Source organism: Daucus carota, chromosome 5 (assembly GCF_001625215.2).
Source record: "Daucus carota subsp. sativus chromosome 5, DH1 v3.0, whole genome shotgun sequence".
Classification (NCBI taxonomy): Eukaryota; Viridiplantae; Streptophyta; class Magnoliopsida; order Apiales; family Apiaceae; genus Daucus; species Daucus carota.
The window spans coordinates 44964140-44988813 of NC_030385.2; the positions used below are offsets into that span (position 1 = coordinate 44964140).

General features: G+C 33.3%; 3 protein-coding genes and 1 pseudogene across 7 annotated transcripts; 1 reads left to right on the plus strand and 3 right to left on the minus strand.

Annotated features, from left to right (window-relative positions):
- Positions 1-1607: 1607 nt before the first annotated feature.
- Positions 1608-2684, minus strand: LOC108221831 (small ribosomal subunit protein uS9c). The gene is made up of 2 exons (XM_017395684.1): positions 2556-2684; positions 1608-1895 (listed from the first exon to the last, which is right to left on the minus strand). The coding sequence occupies exons 1-2, from the start codon at positions 2682-2684 to the stop codon at positions 1608-1610; spliced, it is 417 nt and encodes a 138-aa protein (XP_017251173.1).
- Positions 2685-5809: 3125 nt separating this feature from the next.
- LOC108222210 (probable ATP-dependent DNA helicase CHR719) lies at positions 5810-14070 on the plus strand. Of its 3 annotated transcripts, XM_064093206.1 has the most exons (8): positions 5810-6130; positions 6241-6371; positions 9042-9810; positions 12624-12883; positions 12968-13183; positions 13385-13592; positions 13670-13878; positions 13933-14070. In XM_064093206.1, the coding sequence occupies exons 3-8, from the start codon at positions 9049-9051 to the stop codon at positions 13988-13990; spliced, it is 1713 nt and encodes a 570-aa protein (XP_063949276.1). In that variant the 5' UTR covers positions 5810-6130; positions 6241-6371; positions 9042-9048; the 3' UTR covers positions 13991-14070. The 3 variants fall into 3 exon arrangements, with proteins under 3 accessions (XP_063949276.1, XP_063949275.1, XP_017251605.1); XM_064093205.1 differs by having other exon boundaries at positions 13670-14070; XM_017396116.2 differs by having other exon boundaries at positions 5810-6371; positions 13670-14070.
- Positions 14071-14247: 177 nt separating this feature from the next.
- LOC108221832 (U-box domain-containing protein 30-like) lies at positions 14248-18216 on the minus strand (annotated as a pseudogene).
- A 512-nt stretch (positions 18217-18728) lies between these two features.
- On the minus strand, positions 18729-24431 carry LOC108223397 (uncharacterized). Of its 3 annotated transcripts, none has more exons than XM_017397641.2 (13): positions 24084-24431; positions 23918-23998; positions 23671-23823; positions 23506-23586; positions 22722-22938; positions 22422-22624; positions 22089-22334; positions 21686-21784; positions 21508-21585; positions 21199-21420; positions 19897-19965; positions 19611-19803; positions 18729-19184 (listed from the first exon to the last, which is right to left on the minus strand). In XM_017397641.2, exons 1-12 carry the CDS (start codon positions 24234-24236, stop codon positions 19636-19638), a joined length of 1770 nt encoding a protein of 589 aa, XP_017253130.1. In that variant the 5' UTR covers positions 24237-24431; the 3' UTR covers positions 18729-19184; positions 19611-19635. The 3 variants fall into 3 exon arrangements, with proteins under 3 accessions (XP_017253130.1, XP_017253132.1, XP_017253131.1); XM_017397643.2 differs by having other exon boundaries at positions 22722-22929; positions 24084-24389; XM_017397642.2 differs by having other exon boundaries at positions 19634-19803; positions 24084-24389.
- Between the last annotated feature and the right edge of the window lie 243 nt (positions 24432-24674).

The window sequence follows — 24674 nt, forward strand, 5'->3', positions numbered from 1 at the left end:
GTTTTGTAGATTTCCCTTGGCTATATTGGTTGGCTATAATTTAAAAATAGTATGTTATTAATATTTAGATCACTATAATTAGAATATATCAGTTTAATATGGTAATAATTTATATGTAATCAGCGGAAAGGAGGAAAATAAATTGCGGGAGATGACATGGAATTCACTGCAGATCTGTAGTGGTTCGACAAATATAGCCATCCACAGGGGATGGCTATAATTATAACCAATGGCTTGCTATGGTTGGAGTGGTGTTTTTTGTGAGCGTTGGCTAAATTTTTTAATTTGGGAAAGCCACCTAGACTTTTAGCTAAGGGTTTCTCATGGTTGGAGATGCTCTGCAATGATAATTGCATTAGCTACCAATGTTAGAGATTTCACTTTTGAACACGTTACCGATAATGATAATACAAGTTTTAAAAATTATCTAATGCCAGTACAAATAACACAATCAATCTTGTTTCAGCTGCTCTTTCAGTATTACATACACTCAGTGGCGGATACAGGATATAAACAATGGTGTGTCACAAATTTAACATATGTAGATAAAATTCAGAAATCAGTCGACGAGAAGCATGGTATTTGAAGCAGGGTGGAAAAAAGGCTGCGTGTGTCACTGTGTTTGTGTAAATAAAAGATGCCAAGATTATTGTGTAAGTGCCCTGTAGGCTGAACCAAGTGACATATGAATAAAAAGAAAATTTTGAAAAAAAAAAATTAAAAAAATGGTAGGTCACATGACCTCCCATTAGCAACTATACATCCGCCACTGCATACACTGATACACATCTTGCTACCTGAAAACTGCCTTTACAAGCAAAAGTTCTGCCGGTGGATGTACAAAAACAAACCCGAACATCATCCAAGATAAGGATATATAAGTAAACGAAAGTAAAAAAAAACAAAATTAAAAATAATAACCTCTCCTGTAGCAGTAAGGACAAGTTGACAGAAAACAGTTCCCAGATATCGGCGAGTTTCAGGTCTTAATGTCCATGAGAACAAGTATATAAAGAAAGAAACCTTTCTCTACTCCTAGACTTTGGACAGGCATATGAGCAAGGAAATATGACTAAAACTCATGATTCTGGTGGTTTTTATACAGGCTCTGCAGATTTAAGAATATAATACCCAAATGCCATATTAAACTTGCCAAAATACTCTATGCATAAGCCCCTGCTAACCTGACTGGAAGATGCTTCTTGCATATTATAATATAAATAATAAATTTTACTTTCATTTTCTAAAGTCTGTTGTTTAAGATTCGTCTCACAATTTGTTGGCACTGCAAAATTACCATAACAAAATTTTGCAAGTTTGGTAGGGTAAAACGGAACTACATGTATAACAGATAATTAAAATTTAAAATAAAGCACGTCAACTGTCTGGGACGATGTATAGCATTACAAACCAGAGCACAAACTTCTGAAGACCAAATTGAGGTACTCATCTTTGAACTATAGCAGAAAACCAACATATAAATTTCTTTAGGTAGCTCTGCAAGCTACTCGTCGGCAACAACCAACAAAGCTGACTTAAAAAAGCATATTATAGAGCTAAGACGGACAGCTCAATAGGGGCTGACAATCAAGTACAAAATTCTAACCTTAACGCTTGGAGAATTGTGGGGCTTTTCTGGCTTTCTTGAGACCCACTTTCTTCCTTTCAACTACTCTTGCATCCCTGGTGAGAAGACCCTCCTTCCTCAGGGGTACTCTGTGGTCCTCACTGACCTTAAGTAAAGCACGGGCAATACCAAGAGAAATTGCTTGAGCCTGGCCAGAGAGACCGCCACCATGTGCCTTAACAAATACATCATAACTACTTTCATATCCCAACGTCGCTAAAGGAACTTTAACATATTGAATCCACAGTGGATTTCCTTGAAGGTATTCCTGCATGACGCATTAAAGGAGAAATGATGCTTAGATTCGTTGTAATAACTTGACAAGTTAACACTCATATATTTTAGCAAACCATTTATAATGATCCTCCAAAAGAGTAGTCTAGGGTACTTTCACATTATCAAATATCAAGTGCTCCGGGAGCTGAATGCCAAACTTCCTATAAATAGTATCTAGGTTACTGCAGCTCTTTCTTTCAACTCAAATACTCATAACAGACATTTGACACTTGGTTTGGGCAAAAGACAATTTAAAAAAAAATGCCGAGTCCGACAATTTGAAATTTAACCATATTAAACACTTCCTGTTGAGAGTAAAATAGGATCATATGTGTGTCGATCTATATGCCAGAGATGATGACGCCACATTAAAAGGAACTTTCTACCACCAATAATAAAGAGAGACTATGTCAGCAAACAAATGCAAACCCATTTATGACTTTCAGTTGTACCGTCTTATTTATGAATCATGTATTGGAACTAGCTTGTTAGAGTATCAACATACCAGAGGAGAGCATGCCTAGTGATATTGGCTGAACATTTATGTCGTGTTTGGTTGGGAAGAATGAAATGGAATGAGTGAAAAGAAAGAAAAACAATGGAAGTGGGAGCACTGGGAGAGGAGATTGGCAGGAAGTTCTTGAACACTTACCCTTAACAGTTCAAATCTCATTTCATTCCTTCCAAATTCACTCATTCCAACCAAACACAACATTATTGTGCACACGTTAGACATGAAAACTGAAAGTGCAACCTTGTACCAGTAGAATTGCAGGCACATTTCTCCAATTACTTTTATAGAACTGTATTAAAGTTATATCCAATACGATTAGTTTCTTTTATTTGAATTTCCAAATCGCCAAGCTGATCATGTCAATGAATATCAACTATTGATCTCTGTCATTCCTTTCTAAAGGGTCAGACATTAATTTTGAATCAATTATTGTGCAGACAAAAGATGAGCATATAAAAGTTCGGTTGTAAGGACTATAAGGACCTCTATAATTTTCTCTCCCCCCAAATTCGTACTTAAGATAATCATATAGGCTTTCAAGTTCTATTTAAGTGGTTCAATTCAAAAAACATTAAGCTATTAATCTCACACACAACTTGAGAATAACCATAAGTCTATCTGGAACACAATACCAGTACAAGTAAAACCTTTAAAACTTCTTTACACATTACATATAAGTTAAATTTTATTTTATAATGCAAATGATATAGTTTTTTAAAATTAATTTCATTCCCGAATTTATTTAAATGTTTTAAAAATAAGATAAAAACACTATTTAATGAATCTAAAAATTAGGAATCAACAAGTGTATAAAAATGAGAATAAATTTTACCCTAATTTTTTATACAAATATATATATATATATATATATATATATGTTATTCTAATTAATAAAAATAATTTAATTATTGAAAAATTTGTCATTTTACTATTTTCAAATTTTAACGGCAGTTATCAATTGTAAATAAAATTCATAATTTTTTTTCTAAATTCAATAATAAAAATTTAAATATTAAACTAAACTAGTAATATATATAATATAATTATTAAATTTGGCGAATATATGTACAAATGTAGCCGGAGAGTATAAGTTTCAGAAAAAGATGACATAGATACATGATGGACTTCAACTCAACATATGTAGTGTGCGTGTTTTTAAAGTAATTTGTTTTTTGGAGCTATTAGGTATAGTTTAAAATTAAACATATCAGTTAGATATTATAGCCAACTGATGTATCCGGTTGGAGATACTCTAACATACTCGTCCCCCGGTACTAGAAAAGGGGAATTCGTTTATACATATGAATATATATCCTTTTTTAACAATTATTCATTCATAATTTATCAAAAAAACTTACTATTTATAAACTTTTCAATATTAGTTTCGTTGTTACTGTAGATTTTCATTTAAAAAACAAAATTTCTTATAATTTATTATTTCTCATTTTTTTATTATATAGTTATTTTCTTTGTTTTAATGAAAATATATGATAAATAAATTTGATAAAATCTAAATATATTATCATAAAATACTAAACATCATAAACTTATACTTAACAGTGAGAACATTTAAGAATAATATGTAAACCTTTATAAATAATATTTTTACTCCTTGATCTCATGTCTAGAGGTACCTGTAATTAACTTAAGTGGCCGATTTGACCATTTTGAGTTCGGTGACCAACTTGATATATCGAGCCTACTTTGATGACTCACTTGATTATTAACCATATGAATATGTATCCTTTCTTAACAATTATTCATTTATAATTTATACAAAAAATCTTATTATTTATGAAATTCTCAAATTTAAATTCGTTGTTATTGTAGATTTCTATTAAAAAAATGTTTTTGCTTATAATTTATTACATTTCTCATTTTTTTGTGTATGAGTGTGTTTGGCTAAAAGACCGATAAGAAGCATGTTTGATGAGTTTAATTATATTGTGCTTTAAATGTCATATTGAAAGTGCTATCAAACTTACTGCAAATCCAGTGTTTCATGGACGAAGTGTTTCATGGACGAACAAAACACATCGAAATTCGCTATCATTACATTCTCCGAACAGTGCTTAGTCATGATATTGAATTAGAAAATGTGTCAGACGAATAAACAGGGGACAGATATCTTCACAAAGACTCTGGAAAAGCCTAAGTTCGAGTTTCACATAAGTTCACTTGGAGTTGTTGATCATAAGTGTGTACTAGTGAAAGGTTTAGAAATAACTAATGCAATTCATTTTTATTTATTTTGTCATGGATTTTATTTTCTGTATAAGTTGTTTACCAAGTCAATGTTAGTTGTAATTTGATAAAATTGTTCTTGTTTCTTAGCATTTGAATAAGTCTGAGAAAGTTCAGAAATAAGTTTTCTTTCTCGTATGTTTTATGCAAGTCCTAGTTTCTTTTGTTTTATGGACGACATCCATGACTTCGAATGATATTGTTGTTCGATTTTGTAAATTATTTCTTCAGACTTCCATTTGTTTCATATGCCAAGAGTGTTGAATTTGAATTTATTTATCAAATATAATATAATAGAATTAAATTAATATATTTGATGATATCAATAATGTGTTTTAATGTGGGTAAGTTACAAGTAATCACATTATGACATTGATTAGCATTAATAAGGATAATTACATTTTGGAGGGATTGTTTAAGCAATTCACGTAATGTTGACCTCTTGTCAATTAATGGTGTGCAAAAAACCTTCTTAGCCCTCTACAAATCTATTTTCTCATCAAATTTTAGACGTGTGTATATATTTGATTGATCACAATGCTATATATTCCATTAACTATAGAAGTCCCCAGAGAATTCATTAGAGGAATGTTTTCAATAAAAATAGTAAATATTTTTTTTAAACATTGTTATTTATAGTTAATAAAAGTAAAAATTTATTTCATATTAGTTAATATTTAAAAATATTAAGTGAAAAAAAGTTGTCTATCCATTATTTAGTCAAAACATACAAAATAGATGTGTTTACGAGTTTTGATATGAATATTTAGAAATATATTCATGTATGTATAAAATATTGAACATGTCCTAATCAACATTCTTATTTTTTGCTTATAAAAATAATTTATTCAAATATTTATGTTATTTTATTTGCATTAACCAATTTTTCTTTTGAATTAATAAATTTTTAGGAAAAAATTCATCATTCCTTTCAAACCATCTAGAATTGCCGAGACTCTGAACAAAGTAGATGGCATGACAATAATAAAATACACTTTTATTTTTTATTTATAAATATGAAGAATATTAATTTAATTTTAATTATAAATAATATTTGTTCATCACTTAAAATTTCTAAATTTTTTAAAAAAAAACACACAAATATTTTATGAAACTTTTAGAAAGCGCGCGGGAAAGACTTCCATGTTCGATCAAGAAATTAACAGATTCATTTTCTCATCTCTGTCTTCGATTGCTCTTCTCATCCCTATCTCTCTCTAGAATTCTCTCCATCATTGTTACTGTGCTGTATAATTACGTCCTATAACAGCATCATCATCACAATCCTCCTCCTCATTTCACGGTCCTTGGCATCAATTGAGTTCCGACGAAACTCTAACTCGTTATTAAAAAGCCCTAACTCGGTTTGATTAACATCAGTCAACTCAGTGCGATTTTCAGTAGGTGACTCGCTCTCTTCGCCCCGATCGAATAAGTGAAACGATGTGTTCTCCTCGAAGCTGACGCTGGTAATGGAGATTGTTTCTTCCTCGATTTCGCTGTTAAAGTTCATTTTTTTCGAGATTTGAGTTTAATTGGTGATGTTAGTGTGTTGAATTGATGGTGATTGGTGAATTAGGATTGGTGAACTCGGTTTGATTAACATCAGTCAACTCAGTGCGATTTTCAGTAGGTGACTCGCTCTCTTCGCCCCGGTCGAATTAGGATGTGTTTGATCTAGAGACAAAGCAACGGTCTCTTCTTTTTCAGGTATGGTCCTTTTCAATTACATTACGTCATCCAGCATTCATATAGTTTTGACCAAGACTAGTAGCTATATTTTCTAAAGACATAAGTTTAGAGTTGATACTTGTGATCCGCTAAACTTCTCGGGCTTAGCAGAACGAACGTCGTCTCTGGTATCCGCCATGTTTTATATTAACTGTAATTAATAATTTAATACACGTCAAATAATGTGGTAGATTGAATGAACAATAGAAACGAAAATCAGTAAAAATAATGTGTGGACAGTTATCAAAAATAATTAACACATAGGTTGAAGAAAAAAATAAAATAAAATATTGCACTACAGCAGGCAGGAAACAAAGCGGACCAGTTTATTATGTACTAACTAAACACATGCACCAAGATGTTAAGCAGAGTAAACAATTGGCAAAAACCTCTATTCCTTAGATTGTTGTAAGTTCCTGCAGAATTGGTTAGCCAGCATATTCATCTAGCCAAAGCCTTAAACCTAAATTCTTAACAGTAATGCAATGATCTCGAGGAGCAAATTAATATAATGAAAACAGATGGAAAGAACAGAACACCAGCACAATAATTTTGCAGAATAAATTAACAAGGTAAACAAGCAATTCAGAGATAAAAAATAAGAAATATAAATTGAGTTAACAGGGTTTAGAGAGTGGTGACAGTGGTCTGATGAGGCGTGTGAAAACACTCCTTCTCGTGCAAGGTTTTTGTGGCAACTCCTTAGCTGTACAACACCCAATTTAATTTTCTTTTCCATGCACGAAGGATCAAGATGTCAACAAAGTTTTTCCGATGCTCCAAATAACACCCACAAAATACTAGTTATAAAATTGTATAGCCAATTGATATGTGTATGTAACTGGATGTATAAATATAGAGGAGGGGGAGTGTTGCTGTTGCAGAGAATTGCTGTGTGTATGAATTGATGCTTGTGTATTCTTCTGATTGTCAAGCCTGGTTATATAGGAACTAGAAATAACGGAAGCAAACTATTTTTTAGTATATATTTAAGAGCTTATTGCACTTTGTAACCCCACACTTTGGCTGATTAGCAAATCAGACCTCACACTTTGAAACGTGACAGTTTGTAACCCTAAGTTTCATTTTGCTTTCGGTTTGTAACCTTCCGTTAAAAACAGCCGTTAACTTTAACTGTTTGAGAGGTTACAGTGTGTATATTAGTTCCTAACGGCTATTTTACCCCATGTGACCCCTCAAAATTTATGTATTATATTTTGAAATTAATTCTGAACACACACGACGATGTAAAACAATTTAAAATAATTTTTAAAATAAGTATTTAGATTTAGAATCTGAAAATTTATTTATTTTTACTTAAATGATGTAACTTATTTTTTTTTTTTGTAAAGTCTACATACACGTAGATGAATTGTATCGAAATACAATAAACCGCATCAGGGATTTCTTTCTTTCAAGAAAGTTTATCATCTAACCGAAAGTCATGCAAGCATAACTTATTTTAAAATTTTAAAATAAATACATATTTTAAAAATTATTTGTAATTTAATATATATTGTTGTGTGTGTTCAGAAATAATTTTAAAATATAATACATAAATTTTGAGAGGTCACGGAGGGTAAAGTACCTGTTAGAAACTAATATACACACTGTTACCTCTCAAACAGTTAAAGTTAACGGCTGTTTTTAACGGAAGGTTACAAACCGAAAACAAAATGAAACTTAGGGTTACAAACTGTCACGTTTCAAAGTGTGGGGTCTGATTTGCTAATCAGCCAAAGTGTGGGGTTACAAAGTGCAATAAGCTCTATATTTAAAGAGAATATATGATCTTAATGTAAAACCAGTAACATACAAAGCAATGGGAGGAAAAGGTAACGGGAGGAAAAAATAAATAAATAAATATTAACTAATCTTTGCAAATAAATATTTGTCGACAAAAACAAAAACCCAAATGGATAAGGCAAAGTAAATCTTTTAAATTTTATTTTTATAATTAACAAATCTTTGGCAAATACATAACACTTTTAATTTTTGTTTACAATTTAAGATCTATGTTGTATTTTTTTACTCTTGTTACGTCTTAACCTGTCGGTTATTATAATTTTATGAAATGTTCGTCAACTATTCTTTTAAGGATCAACCTTTTAGTATCTCACGTATATTAGCATACTTAAGTAAAATACTTTGTAATCATGTAGGATCCGTGCATTTTTTAAATGATTTATTGTGATCTGTTATGACTATTATTTAATATAGGGACATTAGCGGGAATTGTTTGAATTAGATATCATAATTCCAAAGGTCATGTGTGAGTTAGAAATTGTTTCAATTTAATATGTAAGTCGTGAAATGTTGTGGTGTGAGCCAAAATTTTGGAATGATATAAAAATAGTTAAGTTAGGTGTAATTTCTCTGTTAATTTTTTTCATTGATTGATACATCATTACAAAAATAAACTAAGGTAGATACTTTATTCTTATACCAGCCATTTCCCTACTAAAACATATCATTACAATTATAGCAAATATACATGACACCACACATTCAACTAAACTTGCTTTTGGTATTTAGGATTGTTTTTAATGTGTACCTAAAGCTCGATTAATTGATTTTCGTGTTAATTGTAAATATTTCATGTACATGTTAGAATTGTTAATGTGTTATGCTATATTTGTTGTTTAACAGGTTGAAAATGGGAGACATTATAGTTGGTGCCCCACATCCTGATGCATCCATTGTCTTGTTGAGAGCTTTTCATGATCACAGGAGAGCAGGAAATGATATAGACCGGTCATATAGATATGCTAGAGATACTCATCCCTTGGAGTTCAGGATCGTTATGGAGAGAGCTCTTAGACATGGACATCAGTTCCGTGTGCCTACTGATATGTCCCATTGGAGATACGAGATCATGTTTAAAGGCCATCACAGGACTTCTCAGAATGGGGTATCCATCGGACGCACCGGGTGTGCTACTTGCGTGGTTGCTAAGTATCGAAACCATAATTTTGGTGATGGAGCTGGCCGGATTCGTATTGGAGGATCTGGAGGACGTATCAAGGAGGCCAATAGACGAGGACAACGCCTTCTGTCAGATCAGGAGATGACCGTCTACAACACTGCTCTCCATCGATCTATTTTTAGTGGACTTCCCGTCCGGTTATATGCGCACGTGCCTTTGCCAGATGAGCAGTACTACTACGTGGGACTTGTTCGGGTCACTAGAGTTATACAGCTTTGGACTCCAGAGGATTTTCATTGTTACGAGTATAGAGTTGTTCGTTTCCCCTGGAATGGGGTCGATGTTGGAGAGCTAGGAGGGCATGAAGAGCAAGTCCCAGTTTTTGAAGGTCATGATGAAGTATTAGCTCTTGAATGGCATGCTGATGATGAACCTGATGCGGATGTGGAACCCGAGCTCGATGATTCACTCGAAGACCAACAACATGAAAAGGTATATAGTTAAAATAATTCTTCTTTGTATATTTTTATAGTCGTGCTTTTGCTTATTAAAGTGAAAATTTAAAGTGTTTTTCATTGCTATGACACTTAGCAATGAAAGAAATAAAACACAACGAATTTTAACATTTAAATTATAAGACTTTTATAAGAACTGAAACTTATATAAGAACTAAAACTTATATAAGAACTGAAACTAACTTACTGATATAATATGCAAAGCTGCCGCTCTTGCAAATATTTTATTTATGCTTTTAATATTTCTGATAATCATTCAGGATTACATAGAACATGAATTTACACTTGAAAAGATTATTCTAGAGATCTTGATAATTCTAAGACTTTCAATATTCCTGGAACTCTTGTAGTTCTAGAGACTCTTAGAACATATGTAATCATAAATGCTAATCTGCTTCGTTTCCAGGACTCCTCCCAAATACACTGAATCTTTTAAAATTACAAATTAAATTCACTTCTCAACACCCCCTCTTAATTTGTAATTTTCAGAAAACTTTTGAACTGATTCAGCTTGTCAGATGTGACTGCTTTTGTAAGAACATCAGCTGGCTGATCTTGAGTATGAATGTACTCTAGAAGAATTTCAATCCCTGCTAACCATTTCCCTAATGAAATGGTGACGTATCTCTATGTGTTTAGACCTTGCGTGGAACACTGGATTTTTAGTCATAGCAATAGCTGACATGTTATCGCACAAAATCATAGTTGGCTTTGAGATATCTTGTAACATGTCTGAAAGAATACGTCTCAGCCATATAGCTTCACAAGTTGCTTCACTTGATGCAACATATTCTGCCTCTGATGAAGATAATGCCACACTTCTTTGTTTTCTTGAACTCCATGAAATTGGATTTGATCCTAAACAAAATATATAGCCGGATGTGCTTTTTCTATCATTGAGACTTCCTGCCCAGTCACTGTCTGTGTATCCAATGAGCTTAGAGTTATCCTCCTTTACGTACTTAATCCCAAAAATTTTAGTACCTTGTAGATACCTTAAAATTCTTTTTGCTGCAGCGAAATGAAGTGTGCTTGGTTCATTCATGTATCTTGAAACCAGGTTAACAGAATGTATAATATCTGGTCTCGTGTTTGTCAAATAAATCAGAGATTCAACAAGACTTCGATATATTTTTTGATCAAATTTTGGTGCTCCATCGTCCTGCTGCAATTTCTCATTAACTGCCATAGGCGTCGAAACTGATTTGCAATTCTCCATGCGAAATCTTTTTAACAAGTCCAGAATATACTTCTCTTGAGATATAAAAATCTCTCTTTCGATTGTTTCACTTGTATGCCAAGAAAATATTTCATGATTCCAAGATCAGTCATCTCGTTTTCTTTCATCATAGCCTCCTTAAACTCTTCCACCATTTGATCATTAGTTTTCATTTAAATAAGGTCATCAACGTTTTTAATACGTTTTAACACTTTTATTGCATTTAATTCATTTTTAATCCACTGATCATATACTGTAAATGAAAAGGCAGCAACACAAAATTCCATTTAGTTCATTTTTAATCCACTGATCATGTTCTCAATTTTCATACGTTTTAACACTTTTATGTACCACAATAAACTGTTGCAGTCTAGTCCCACCATGGCCTTCCAGATTCATCTAAAATCAAGGGATGCAGTTGTTTCCAATACGGGACTAATTACTAATTTCTCTCACTTTACCATACTCAAACCTTAGAAGTCCACCGGCTATCTTTTATTACTTTTTCATTCATTTGAGGAGGATTACTTATTTATTTGATACCACCCTCTCAATCAGTATTATTAGTCCAATTAAATGAACCATGTGGTGATAAATTGTAGACCATGGATCAACTTCAGAAAAATAAAGTCCAATATTCTGGGGATTTGGGATTATCCTGCAATCTAACAATGAGATGATAATGTAATTATATGCTGTTCCCAACCTAATGTAGCACATTACAACAGAACACAACCATTAACCACAGTTCTCAATATTGGCATCAGTAATCCTAAAATAGAATATTGCACATTATTTTTCATTATAAAAATTATTCTGATACTGGCATAAGTACCAATACCCAATATTGCCAATATATTTATTAAAATTTCATGAGCAATACTGTGTCAGGAGAAGGTTACATGTCCTGTAACTGACAGGCTAATTGCAGAAACAAACCCAACAACTGAACACATACCCAAATTTCCTTTCTTTCGTAGTAAGTTCTCCAGAAAAAAGAGCTGCTTTGCTTTTAAAAGAGCTTGTTTAGGATGTAAAAGATGAATGCCGAACCTATATAATCAAATATAAAATAAAACAAAAACTGGAAGGTCAGTAAAATATTACAGCAATGGTAATACTAACTAGTAAATAGTAATTGAATCAAAAAGTACTAGACAAGTGCTAGAAAGTAACAGCGAGGAGAAGCCTGCTCGGGATTGAAGACCACAGTTATAATAGATATTATCAAGTTGAGATTTATGAAAATAGTGGGAAGGCAGATACTGTTGCTTTATATAATCTGTTGCTTGATGAAAGAATGATGACCACAGCAAGGACATATGTATATGAGATATATACATATATATACACACACACATATTTATATTGCTGATATGAGAATCTAACGAGTATGGCACATGGACTGACAAATAGCATAGTTCATATGTATATTTAAGACTACATACAACAATAAAAAATGCACACCAAAATACTTAATCAGTCTCGAACCAACTAAAGAAAGAATTTATAGTTTTACAACTTCGTGGTTTGCTGAATATAAATTCTTATCAGCTTTTAAACTTGCACAGGTGACTGAGCAGCCTTCTATGCTTCTGGGTGGAGAACTCAGTGCATATCACCTGGAAGGACTTGAGTGGATGCTTAATTTGTTCAATAAGAATTTGAGTGGAATATTGGCTAATGAGATGGGGTTGGATAAGACAATCCAGACCATCTCCCTGATTGCTTATCTAATGGAGAACAAGAATGTGGCTGGACCGCACTTGATTGTGGTCTCAAAGGCTGTACTATCATATTGGATGATTGGATTCAGTACTTGGGTTCCTAGGTATGCTTATAGATAAATAATGTTATGCTTTTTTGTCAAACTGTATGTAAATTGCTTTTTGTATAACTTAGTTTCATGTTCCAGCATTATTGTTGTTCATTATGATGGCCGTGTGGAGGAGAGAAAGGTACTGAGGGATGCATATTCAGGAAAGGAGAAATTTAATGTATTGATCACTGACTTTGACATGGTTATGAGAGATAGAGCATATCTTAAAAAAGTTCAGTGGCAGTACATGTTTGTTGACGAAGGACATAGGCTAATCACTTACGAATCTTTTGCAAGGGCTGTCAACTCGGGGTAATTCTGACTGCATCACAACTTAGTCTCTTATTTACTTCTTATTTATTTCATACCTGGTGCTTGTGCATAAATATGTTTGTTTATTAAGGATATGCTTCTGAAGGTGGAAACAAGTTATTGTTAGTTAAAGTGTATAAAGAGATAGATAGAAATAGATATATAACTATTTAACTTGTTTAAGATTCGTGTCATATGCAGTTTTAAAATACGAAGGAAAATTTTGCTGAGTGGAAACCCAGTTCCAAATAGTTCACAGGAGTTATGGCCACTGCTTAACTTTGTCCTACCAAACATCTTCAATTCAGCTGAGAATTTCGAGCTGTGGTTTAATGATCCCTTTGCAGAGGGATGTGATGTTTCTCGTACAGATCAAGAGAAGTTAAGGGTCATTTGTCGTTTGCAACATGTGAGTGTTACGTAATAGTGTATCATTCTATATATCATGTTACAAATCTGACATGATAATTATTTGTTGAATGTCAGGTTTTAAGGCCATTCATGTTGAGTAGGAAGAAAATGGATAATGAAAGGCCAAAAGAGAACAACAGACCTCGACTCATGGAAGAAAACGAGGTACCAGAATGGGCATATCCTCAGCCTGACCTAAATAACACCGGGGATTATAAAAGTGCCAATGTCAGTGGAAAGAGATGCTGGGAGCCGGTGACATGGAATATTCACAAAAGAAAGAGGTCCAGCTGCATTTATATGCCTCCGGTGACATGGAATATTCACAAAAGAAAGAGGTCCAGCTGCATTTATATGCCTCCTCATGCAGTTCTAGGTTCAGCAAATGTTGTCTAGTGATCTTGATTATCATTTGGAGATGCTAACTGTTTTCACCGGTTTCGGTTACGGTTTCGGTTTCAATTCGGTTTCTTGCTCACCCCTGCTTAATACTATCAATATTAATATGCCTTGTATGCTTATTAGAAGCAGATCTTGCCATAAGCATGGTAAATATCATAGCTACTTCAGCTTATACTGAGAACCACATATGCAACCAATAGCAAGACCAAAATATTGATAACCATTGTATATTGAAGGAACTACACCGCAGATCTACAAAATTATTAATAAAGTTGAACAAGTAAAACAAAATTTTTTGCTTCAAAAACAAAATTTTAATGAACAAATTGAGCTACAAATGGATGGGGGGATAACATATGGCGATCAATGGGGCAAAGAACTTAAGAAAATTAAAACAATTCACAGTTGTGGTTGAAAAAACAAGTTTCCACTTGAATCCTTTTTCCCCACATCAATTCACCGTTGCTAAATTTTATCGAAACAGCAATGTAGAACTGACTATAGCTCACAGGCAGTGCATAACAGTGACCATTAGCATATATATTCACATTATGCTGCTGTTGTTCATGTGAGCAAATCATAAAATTGGATGTACATGGTGGAGGAATGTATACCTATCCCAACCCTTAACTTGTGCTAATTTGATTCAGATGCTGACAGAAGAAAGTATGCCGCTGGTGGAGGAATGCATCCCTATCCAAACCCTTTACTGGTGCTGATTCGATTAGCTTTATGGTATCATTCTCCTCCAATGCATAGAGTAACTTGGTATACGAACAATTCTTCAATGTCATTCATCTTATTGCTATGGTAAGCTTACACTTGGAATTGAATATTGTATCTGTGCAATTTAAACTACACAGTTTCAACAACTCTGCTGACCGTTGCTTTAGTAACGGATTGCACCCGCTCTGAATAACAAGAAGCAGCTTCGCCGCTAGGCCTGCATCAACAGCCAGTGCTCAAATATTGCCCACAAAATTGATAACGCTAGATGAGTACAATTCTTCGAAATCTTCATCAACAACTTGACAACTATTGGAATGGTGTTGGGACATTCCTTCAAAGCCAGCCTACCCTTTGGAAAGGATGAACAAGACTTCAAGGATGTGCAATGCTAACTCTAAAGATTCAGCATTCAAAGTGGGCAACATCTCAACCGGTTGAGGAACAACCCCAATACTCACCACCGAGCTTCTCAAACCTTCATCTGAACAAATCTTCTTCAATAACCGGAGTCCAGATAATACACCATTCGGGTATCTCTTATCCTTCACTAGCCTCAACAACCCTACCAAAATACTCAGACTTGAAACAACTTCTGCCTTAGAATCCTTACCCTCAATCAACATTTCAATCAATTTTGTGCAATTCATCTTCGTATCAATCGACCCCTCATTCAATATATCCACAATCAAAGATATCTTAGTGGGTTGAATCAAATTACTAATTGCATCCGAATTGAGTTCCAAATTTACCAATATCCCAATTACATCAGACCCAACAGCATGAGTAGTAAAATTACCCAATAAACCAGATAAAAAGCTTACCCCACCATTCTCCACAACTGTCTTCTTTGCAAAATCATGCGTGATTACAACTTGCTTCAGCTCCCTCAAAGAATGAACCCTAGCTTCACCTTAACCTTCTTCAATGTTTCCAAAATCTCTAAACCCTCCCTTGCACATCCTCTGACCTCTTCTTGATAGCCTCATACTTCTGCGAAAACCAACTATAACTCAACTGATACAAAGTACTACTAGGAGTAACAGAATCATCCCAAAGCACCTGCATTATAGTAGGACAAGTAAAATGGCCTAAAGAGAACCATTTCAAAATATTAGACCTTTCATAAGTCTGACCTGTACAAAGGGTCACAGGATCTTGCATTGGCTCCAAAGAAATAGGAAAAATAAACACAGGTGGAGTCTCAATTGAATCCAACTCTTCAATCATCTTACCAAGATCCAACTTTTCTCCAGCCCCACCACCATTCACAACCAACCCACCTCCCAAGATCCCATCTTTCCCTGCAGTTCCAAGATATATCACCTGCCCCCCACCACCATTACCCTCTTTGTCTATGGAGTTTCCTCTTTCTAGGATCCTTCTGGGTTTGATGCGGAATGAGTACTGGGGCTGGAACCTTCCTCAAAGGCGCGTCCTTTGTTTTGGGCTTTTTCTGCTTGGAACCACAAAGGCCAAAACCTTTTGGAAGCTTGTCTATTTCTGCAACAATAAAAGGAAGAAATATTTAAAAATAGAAGAGGATGAAGTTATGAAAGCAAAAAAAAGTATTTTATACGGACATGAAAAAACAGTAGCAACAAAGATGTGTATTTGGTAGATAGAAAAGGGTTTTAGGGTTTATGTAGGGTTTAGGGTTTTAGTTATGTATTATTTGTTGAACATCTTATACATTGATATAAACAATAGTCAGAGGGAGGCAAAACACAAGAGCAAGAGAGCAGCACAACATTCGCTGATGCTTTGTCAGGTTTACTGGTCATGCATACAGTTTGGGTATTAATACATACTAGTATATTATAAGATATTCAACTGAATTACGATTACCTAAATGCCAAGTTGGCACTGCAGACCACTAAGACTGGAATTAATTTATTGCATACCCAGGAGATTGTTGCTTCCCTAAAAAACACTTATCAATTTATACCCATTTGTTTTGAGCTGATGGGAGATGAATGATCTGACTCTGACTCGGTCATATGATTCAGCTCATTTGAGGCCAATTTTTATCACAGAGAATGGATCAGAATTAACTGACTCGCGCAGCTTCAAAATCCTATCTGAGCGAATCATGTAATTGCATGTCATCTTGTTTAGTTCTTCTCACCCTCTTTTAATTAATAATAATTTTTTGCAAAATTGATTTAAATTTTAAACCGAGTATATTATTTATTAAAGTATAATATGAATTTCAGAATTTTCTCAAAATATTTTGAAAATAAAACAATAATTATAAATATTGTCAAAAAACTTTAAAAATTATAAAATAAGTATATCATGTGACTAGGTGATATAGTATAGATCCTTAAAAAAACACAAAATATTCATTTTAGAATTTATTTACACATTTATTATTTTTATGTAAAATATATAAAATTGTATGTCGAAAAAAATCATTCAGATAATTTAAACATAAATACTTAACAAACAGTATTTTTGATTCAACATTCAGACTGCTTATTGATTTGATTCATTCAGATGTATTAATCATTCAGTTCAAATTTGCCAAATGACCCCTAAGTTATTGTAATTATGCAAAATATATGTAGTATATGTACAACATGTGAATTCAACCCACATTCCAAAACCAAGCTCATGCCCAGAATGCTGAATGGTATGATAATGGAATTTTAAGGAAACAGATTAAAAGCTAGAACCCATACTAAAATCAGCACAAATAATTATCATAACAACTATCGATATGAAACAGTCGATCAAACAAGAACAGAATAAATTTATGATTCTTTACTAACTACTAAGTAACTGCAAATTCCAAAACACACCATAAATCATGAAATTAATATAATCAGAATTCATACCAATCATTTAGATAATTAAATTGGAAAATTCATCACACACCCCAGATCCACTAAACCAAAACCCAAATGCAATAGAAACAATTTTTAAATCTGCCATAATGATAGATGCTGCAGTAGCACAGATATATTCCATGCTGAGCAGCTCAAATTGCATACTCTCAATAAAGCAGCAAAAAAACAACCAATCATATCATATTTATATAATATCAGGCAATTAGCAATCAAAATTAGCATACAATTACTAAACTCCCAGAATTTCAAACCCCATCTCCCCAAAAAACTCACTTTGTAAAGAAAACATCAAAACAATCAACCCCCAAAAAATTAATCTGCATTACACACACATACACACACAAGATCAAAATCAACCGATTTTACCATATAACAGATTAATACATTCATATATCAACTTCAAGAACATATTTTAACATTAGTATAGTATAAAAACGTGAAATTTACCAGCCAATGCCAGCCACCAAGACCAACAGCTTTCTTGACAACACCATGAAGACCAACAAGCACAGACATGGTCCTATTATTCCCAGTAACAACCTTTGTATGTCTTGGTAAGACAGTTAGTTCTTCTTCACTGCTGTCCCCACAACTCTTTAATTGATGTGAATATCCAAAAGAACTCTCCACTGCTTCAACCATTACATATCTTTTTCAAAAAATTATCAATATTTATGCAAAAAATGAATCATTAGGTGTAGAACTTCGAAGAAATGGAAAGATTAAAGAGATGGGGGTTGAAAAGATGGGATTTTGGTGGGGTTAGATTGAGAAAACTGTGTAAATATGAAGTTTTTCAGAGGGAGAAAAAACCCTGGTTCTCTTTTGTTTCTTGCTATTGTTCAGAGAGAGAGAGAGAGAGGAGAAGCCATGCAACCTATGAAGAGCTTGAATTTATTCCCAAATAAACAGTGTAAAGCTCTAGAATTTGATTCCCTCCCCCAACAAATATTTAATATAAATCAACCACCAAAAAGAAACTGCAGTAAACAAAACAGGTATGTTTCGCTACAGGACTAAAAGGATGTCGACATAATCAGACCATTGCCCTGCTATTGACATCAACTGTCAACACAACTATCAAATCTTTTCACCTCATAATCATCATCAATTCTTTATTGTGTGAGTAATGATTATAGAAAAACGGTAGTCCAAGAGCATAAACTTTACATTGTAAAGGATATAGCTTAATCTGATGCCAAAGATTCACTGATAGCAGTATTAAAGGACTTTTTAACGTCCATACAAATCCAATCTCAGTAATATCTGGGAATGGTTCAAATCCAGATATGCAGAACGACAAACAATGCATCCTTTAGACAACTTGGCCATAAATAAAGTAGTCCACAAACAAAAGGCTGATCCCTCTGAAACAATTACAAACCAATGGTAGAAAGATTGTTTTGAAAAGTACAAGATAAAAATGACAAAAGTTGAGATTGTTCAGAAGTAGAAGATAAAACAGAAATAACTTAGATAATGTTGGCCCCAGGATTTCCAAGTCCGCAATAAATAAATTAGATAATGCTGGCCCTGCAAACATCCATCATTTCCAAGTCCGCAAATGTATTGGATTTGTGTTAAGCCTGGCATTCAAAGAGGATCTAGCCCTGTTACAGAAAGACAGGGTAAAGGCTCTTATAAGAAGCAATGGCTTCCCAAGCTATGAAAAGGAAGCTAAAAGCACATAATCCCAAACAAAGAAAAACACAGGAGACAGAATTTCAGCTTTGCACAAAATCAAGTACATACACCGTTGGGTAACATCGACAGTTTAACAGCATATCAATTGCAAGCTGAATCGTAACTAAAAGTAAAAATCAAATTATAACAGATAAATTTCAGACTTCCAATAATTGCCTTGTTTGTGAATCACAATAACAAGAAACAAAAATAACAAGTGAACCCCTAATAAACTAGAAGGAATATAAACATTCTTAAGCGGTCAAAGCTAAGAGTGAAAGTTATAAAAAGGTGTAAACAGAATCTCATTTCTTGTTCAGCACAAACAGAGATTTCAAGCGATGACAAAATACCTAAGTGTACTGACTGAACATACATCTAATACTTCACCCTGCGGTAACCGCCAACAACCATGGCATGCCCTTTCCCTATAGGTTCCAACATGACATGTTCGTATGTCTCGAACTCCATCCTCATGAAGTTGGGAAGTTTTTCGTGGTCTGCAAATGGATCTTTAACTTGGCTAGTCAAATTGATGTTTCTTGCCTGTAATTCACACAAGTAGCAACACGATTCAACTCCTAAAGACATTATTACGTTGCAGACTTAATACAACAAATATCATAAAAGAAAATATACCCGTGTGGAGATCAAGTAATGACCACCAGTTTTAAGATGTAAAAGAGCATACCTAGCTATATAATTCACCTGCTCAACACAAAACCACAATCACAAATATTTTAGAAACATTACATCTAAGAAAAATATAACAAAGTACATGATTTTATCTCTAATGCAATCATGAAGAAGTCACCAAGCATCAAATATAAAATCTTCAGTTCCCATTGTAAATTCAAAAATCACCAATAATCCAAAATTTGAAAACCACAAAACTATACCACCCATCAAGTCTTAAACGGTACTCCATAAGCTAAAATTGGCGGGGATGATAAAATAACCAAAACCAAAAATGGAATAATGAACAATACAGGAGAAGATCATAGAGCATTTCAAAATATCAATTTATAACCATAGCATTTAAACCGAAACTGTGCATTAAGATCTAGGTAAATGAGCAAGTTCATTACCGTGCAACTTGCTAATTTTCAATTGGCTCACAAGCTTAAAAACATTTCCAGATAAACACTTGTATTGTGTAAAACTTTCATACCAATTTACACAATTAGTCATGTTACGGAAAACTGACATGGATGTTGACACACTAAAACAGATTTTGATGGCTAATTAATCACTCAACTTTGTACCAGTTTTCAGTTGGGACGTTGCTAATTTTATTTTAAATTAATTAAATTTAAATTTACCCTAATACCTATTTAATCCATATTTTTAAAAGACTAACTTATAAGCCGTGCAAAGCACGGGATACTTTTATATATTTTATTATTATTATATAATTATATCTTATTATTATTATTATTATTATTATTATTATATAATTATATTTGATTTATTTATTCTTTTGATAACTTTTTTAAGATTAGATTTTAACTTTATTTATTTATATCTTAGAAGCTAATATTATAAACGTTTAAATATAAGATGATGTTGGCGAGATTCGAACTTGAGACCTTTTTATAGCATAACTTATACTATTTAATCTAAGGGTTCTCGTCAATCTGGCTAAAAATCTAATAGTTGTGATTTAAAGAAAAACCAAAAATGGAGTGTTAACCAAATTGCAAATTATCCCATATTTTGCTTATTTTAGTATAATATAGATACCACAGTTTTCACTCCAAAATTTCTTCGATACTGATGATTTGTATCAACAATACAAATTTTTTGAATATTTAAATCTTTTCCAAATGATAACACTTTATCGAAATTCAACATTGTACAAACTCATTCGATTCGTATGCTTATAATTAGCTTGCTTATTAAAAAAAAATAGTGGACATCATATTATGGGTGAGAAAGAACCTGCCAGGAGGGATCGGGATAAACGATATCACCAAGGATCACATCCACCATACCAACAACCATGCGGTAATCCATACCAACATCCATGCGGTAATCTCTATCATTAATCACGCTATAATCCTTACGAAAGAAATAATTTCCAGGAAGTGTTACAACATTTGACCTCTCCTCCACCGTGTTTGCAACAGCATCTGACAACCCAATTACATAGACCAAACCATCCTGCAAATGAAACATATGTTCACAACTAGTACTAAAGCATATTTAAACAACTAGGCTATGAATAAATGAACGCACCAAATGACTTACCAAGCCAACAAGATCAGACAATTGTAAAACTGTAATTCCACAAACATCTCCTAGGTATAAAACGTGAGAGCCGGGTTTCTGAAAAACATAAAACAGAATAAATGAAACAATAAATATAAATTAATCAATTGCATAACTCATTTGCTATTGTATATTTATGATATATGATAATACTTACAACCCATATATTAGAAAGACCCCCTAGTACTGCAGCAGCCAACTTTGACACATGTGGATTCCACACTCTGTACTCAACTTCAGTTCTATCATCCTCATTCTGAAATAAGACAATTTATATATATATTGTATCTCTAAAAAATAAAACTAGGTCACACATTTCGTCAAAATGCAACAAAAAAATGTTGTGTTATTGAGTGTTTAACATTTGATAACACTATAAAAAGGATCATTTGGCCATAACCTACACTTCTAAACTTCTAAATGCTTCAATATTTTACAATTTAGCCCTTTAGTGGCTAAATGTTATAATTGCTCAATCTTTATTTGCAAATTAACACAATGTCAAATCAACACATGTTTAGACAAATACTAACCATACATAAATTGGTAAATTAATTCACCTGAATGGATATCAATTGGTCATCGTAAAGAAGTTTACCAGGTACTAAATTTTTAGTACAGATAAAATTCTTTTTACCCAAACCCTTGGTGATGAAAAGTCCTTCAATTTTATGTGGCTCAACCACAACTTTGTCTGCAACAACATTGTGAAAACTTCTTTGAACTTTGGAACTTCCTTTGCATGCAAAACTATGTCTACGAAAACTGCGTGCCAAATTAAATTGAGCCATTTTCAAGTCCCCAATCTAGCGAAAAGAAATCACCGAATTAGTTAGCAGGGATCATATATAATCTACTACAGAATATTTTTTGGAAGGAAAGTAAACGCAAACCTCCAAGCCGACGATGAGTTTGTCAATTTTCACCCGCAAACCACGCATGACATGATCGATTATTTGACCGGCTATGACATTTTTCCTTGTTGCAAAACTTATAGTTTGTACCAACGTTGGATTTGAAACTGCAAGCACATAACCAGATCTTGGTTCTGGAATATTATCCGCTACGAAACGTTTCAGCTCCTTTGTCACGGTTGCTGCAAACAATATATGAGATATTACATAAAAGACACACATGGAATAGAATATAAGAACACATAAATAAATCAATAACCACTTCATTTATTCACTTACAGTTGCATATAGCCTTCATTTGAACGAGAGCGTCACTAGGAGATGGAAAGCGATAAAAAGCTCTAAGCGTAAATGGGTTGTTATTGAGATACTTCTCAGCTATTTTGAAATTGGTCAAAGCTCCAGGATATTTATTCATTCCACGAGCATCGAAAAGAGCATATCCCAAAGCCAGTTCAAAAAGAAAAACATAATGCTGGAATTCCTCCTGATCTGTCTACATAAATTAAGAAATACAAGTTAGTTGCATTGCAAGAAGTGGTAAGTATATTAATTGGTGCTTATGGGGTGTTTGTGAAACTTTTTTGAAAAAGAAAGAAGTTCCAAAATGGTCCCTATTTATGGGTCCAATCCAATACTTTAATATTGTAAAAATTACACCAAAAGAATAGTGACACCAAATTTGGTATCAAAAGTACATTTGGAGTAATTTTATACAAAATCTGGCATGTCTTTCATAATCCTACAATGCCCAAGTGTTTGTAAACAAAAAAAAAAAAAAAAATTATCCCTCCATGTCCCATTTATCCTACTTTATCCCAACAAAACACTTACTTTTGAAAATTTGAGAACAATATGTTTTCCTTTGTTTTGAACTTAAGATTTAAATTATGCACACATTTTTTTAATTTCAAAATATACATTATAAGGACCTGTGCGCACATGCTCAGTCCCGGCTCTATGGGTCAGAGATGGTCCCATTACAAATCTATATCACTCTTTGAAATAAACGACCCCTAATTACTTTGAGAATAATAAACAAAAAAAACAAAACATAATTTACCATATTGCACATGGATGGCTCTGGTGCATCACCATCTACTCTTAATCCTGCTGGAGCAGGGGCCGGGGCCGGAGCTTTACTCTAAATGAACAAAGTAGCTAATGAAGCAATTCTCTAAAATTACAATTACAAAACAATAACACGAGAACAAAATAAATAATTTACCTTACTACCCGGTTTCGATGTAAATTTATCTTCAACTGCAGCACGACCTGATTTCTGCCTTAAAATATCAAGACGACTATAAAAACGATTTTTCGAATATTCCTCTTCAACACGGCGACGATTTTCCATCAATTTTAATTTTAATTCCAAATCCTATGATTGGAAAACACAAGAATTTCAATTCACAGTTTGACTGGTATATCTGAAAATAAGATTTTGAATAGGAAAAAAAATCAAAAACACTTACCCTATTGCAAAAGGTCGTCCCTGCATCATCTACATTAACTTTTTTCCGCGGAGCCGAATCAGGAGCAGCATGAGCTTTTCTCTGAATGGACAAAAAAAATGAAGCAATTCCCTAAATTACAATCAAAATAATAACAAAAAAACAAAGGATAAATTAAACAATTTACCTTATTTCCGCCTGGTTTAGATGTAAATTTATCCCCATCAGGACCTGCTTTCTGCCTTAAAATATCAGGCCGACGAGGAACACGGTTTTTCAAATATTGCTCTTGTACTCGGCGACGATTTTCCACCAACTTTAACTTTAATTTATCATCCATAACTTAATAAATATACAAAGAGAATGACCAGAGAGAGAGATTGTGTAGATGCGTTGATAGAGATTGTATAGATAGGGAGATATATACAGAGAAAGAGAGAGACGGGGGAGCCGGGAGAGAGTCAGGGAGAGACTACGGTACTCGTGCCCAATAAAATTATTAATATTTCAGTTTTAATAAAATAATAATAATAATAATAAGAGTAAAGTTCCATGGAGACCATTTTTATTGGAGACCGTGGAGACCACTTATGTTCAGCAAGTGAAATATTGCATAAAAACATTGCAAAACGTATAGTTTTGCACATCATGTTTTACAAAATCATTATTTCACTTTAAAATCTTGAATATCATATAAGTTTCGCATGTAGAACATTACAAAATGTTATATTCCACGAAATATATTTAGTTTGCAGGACATTGTTCAACTTGCAGAACA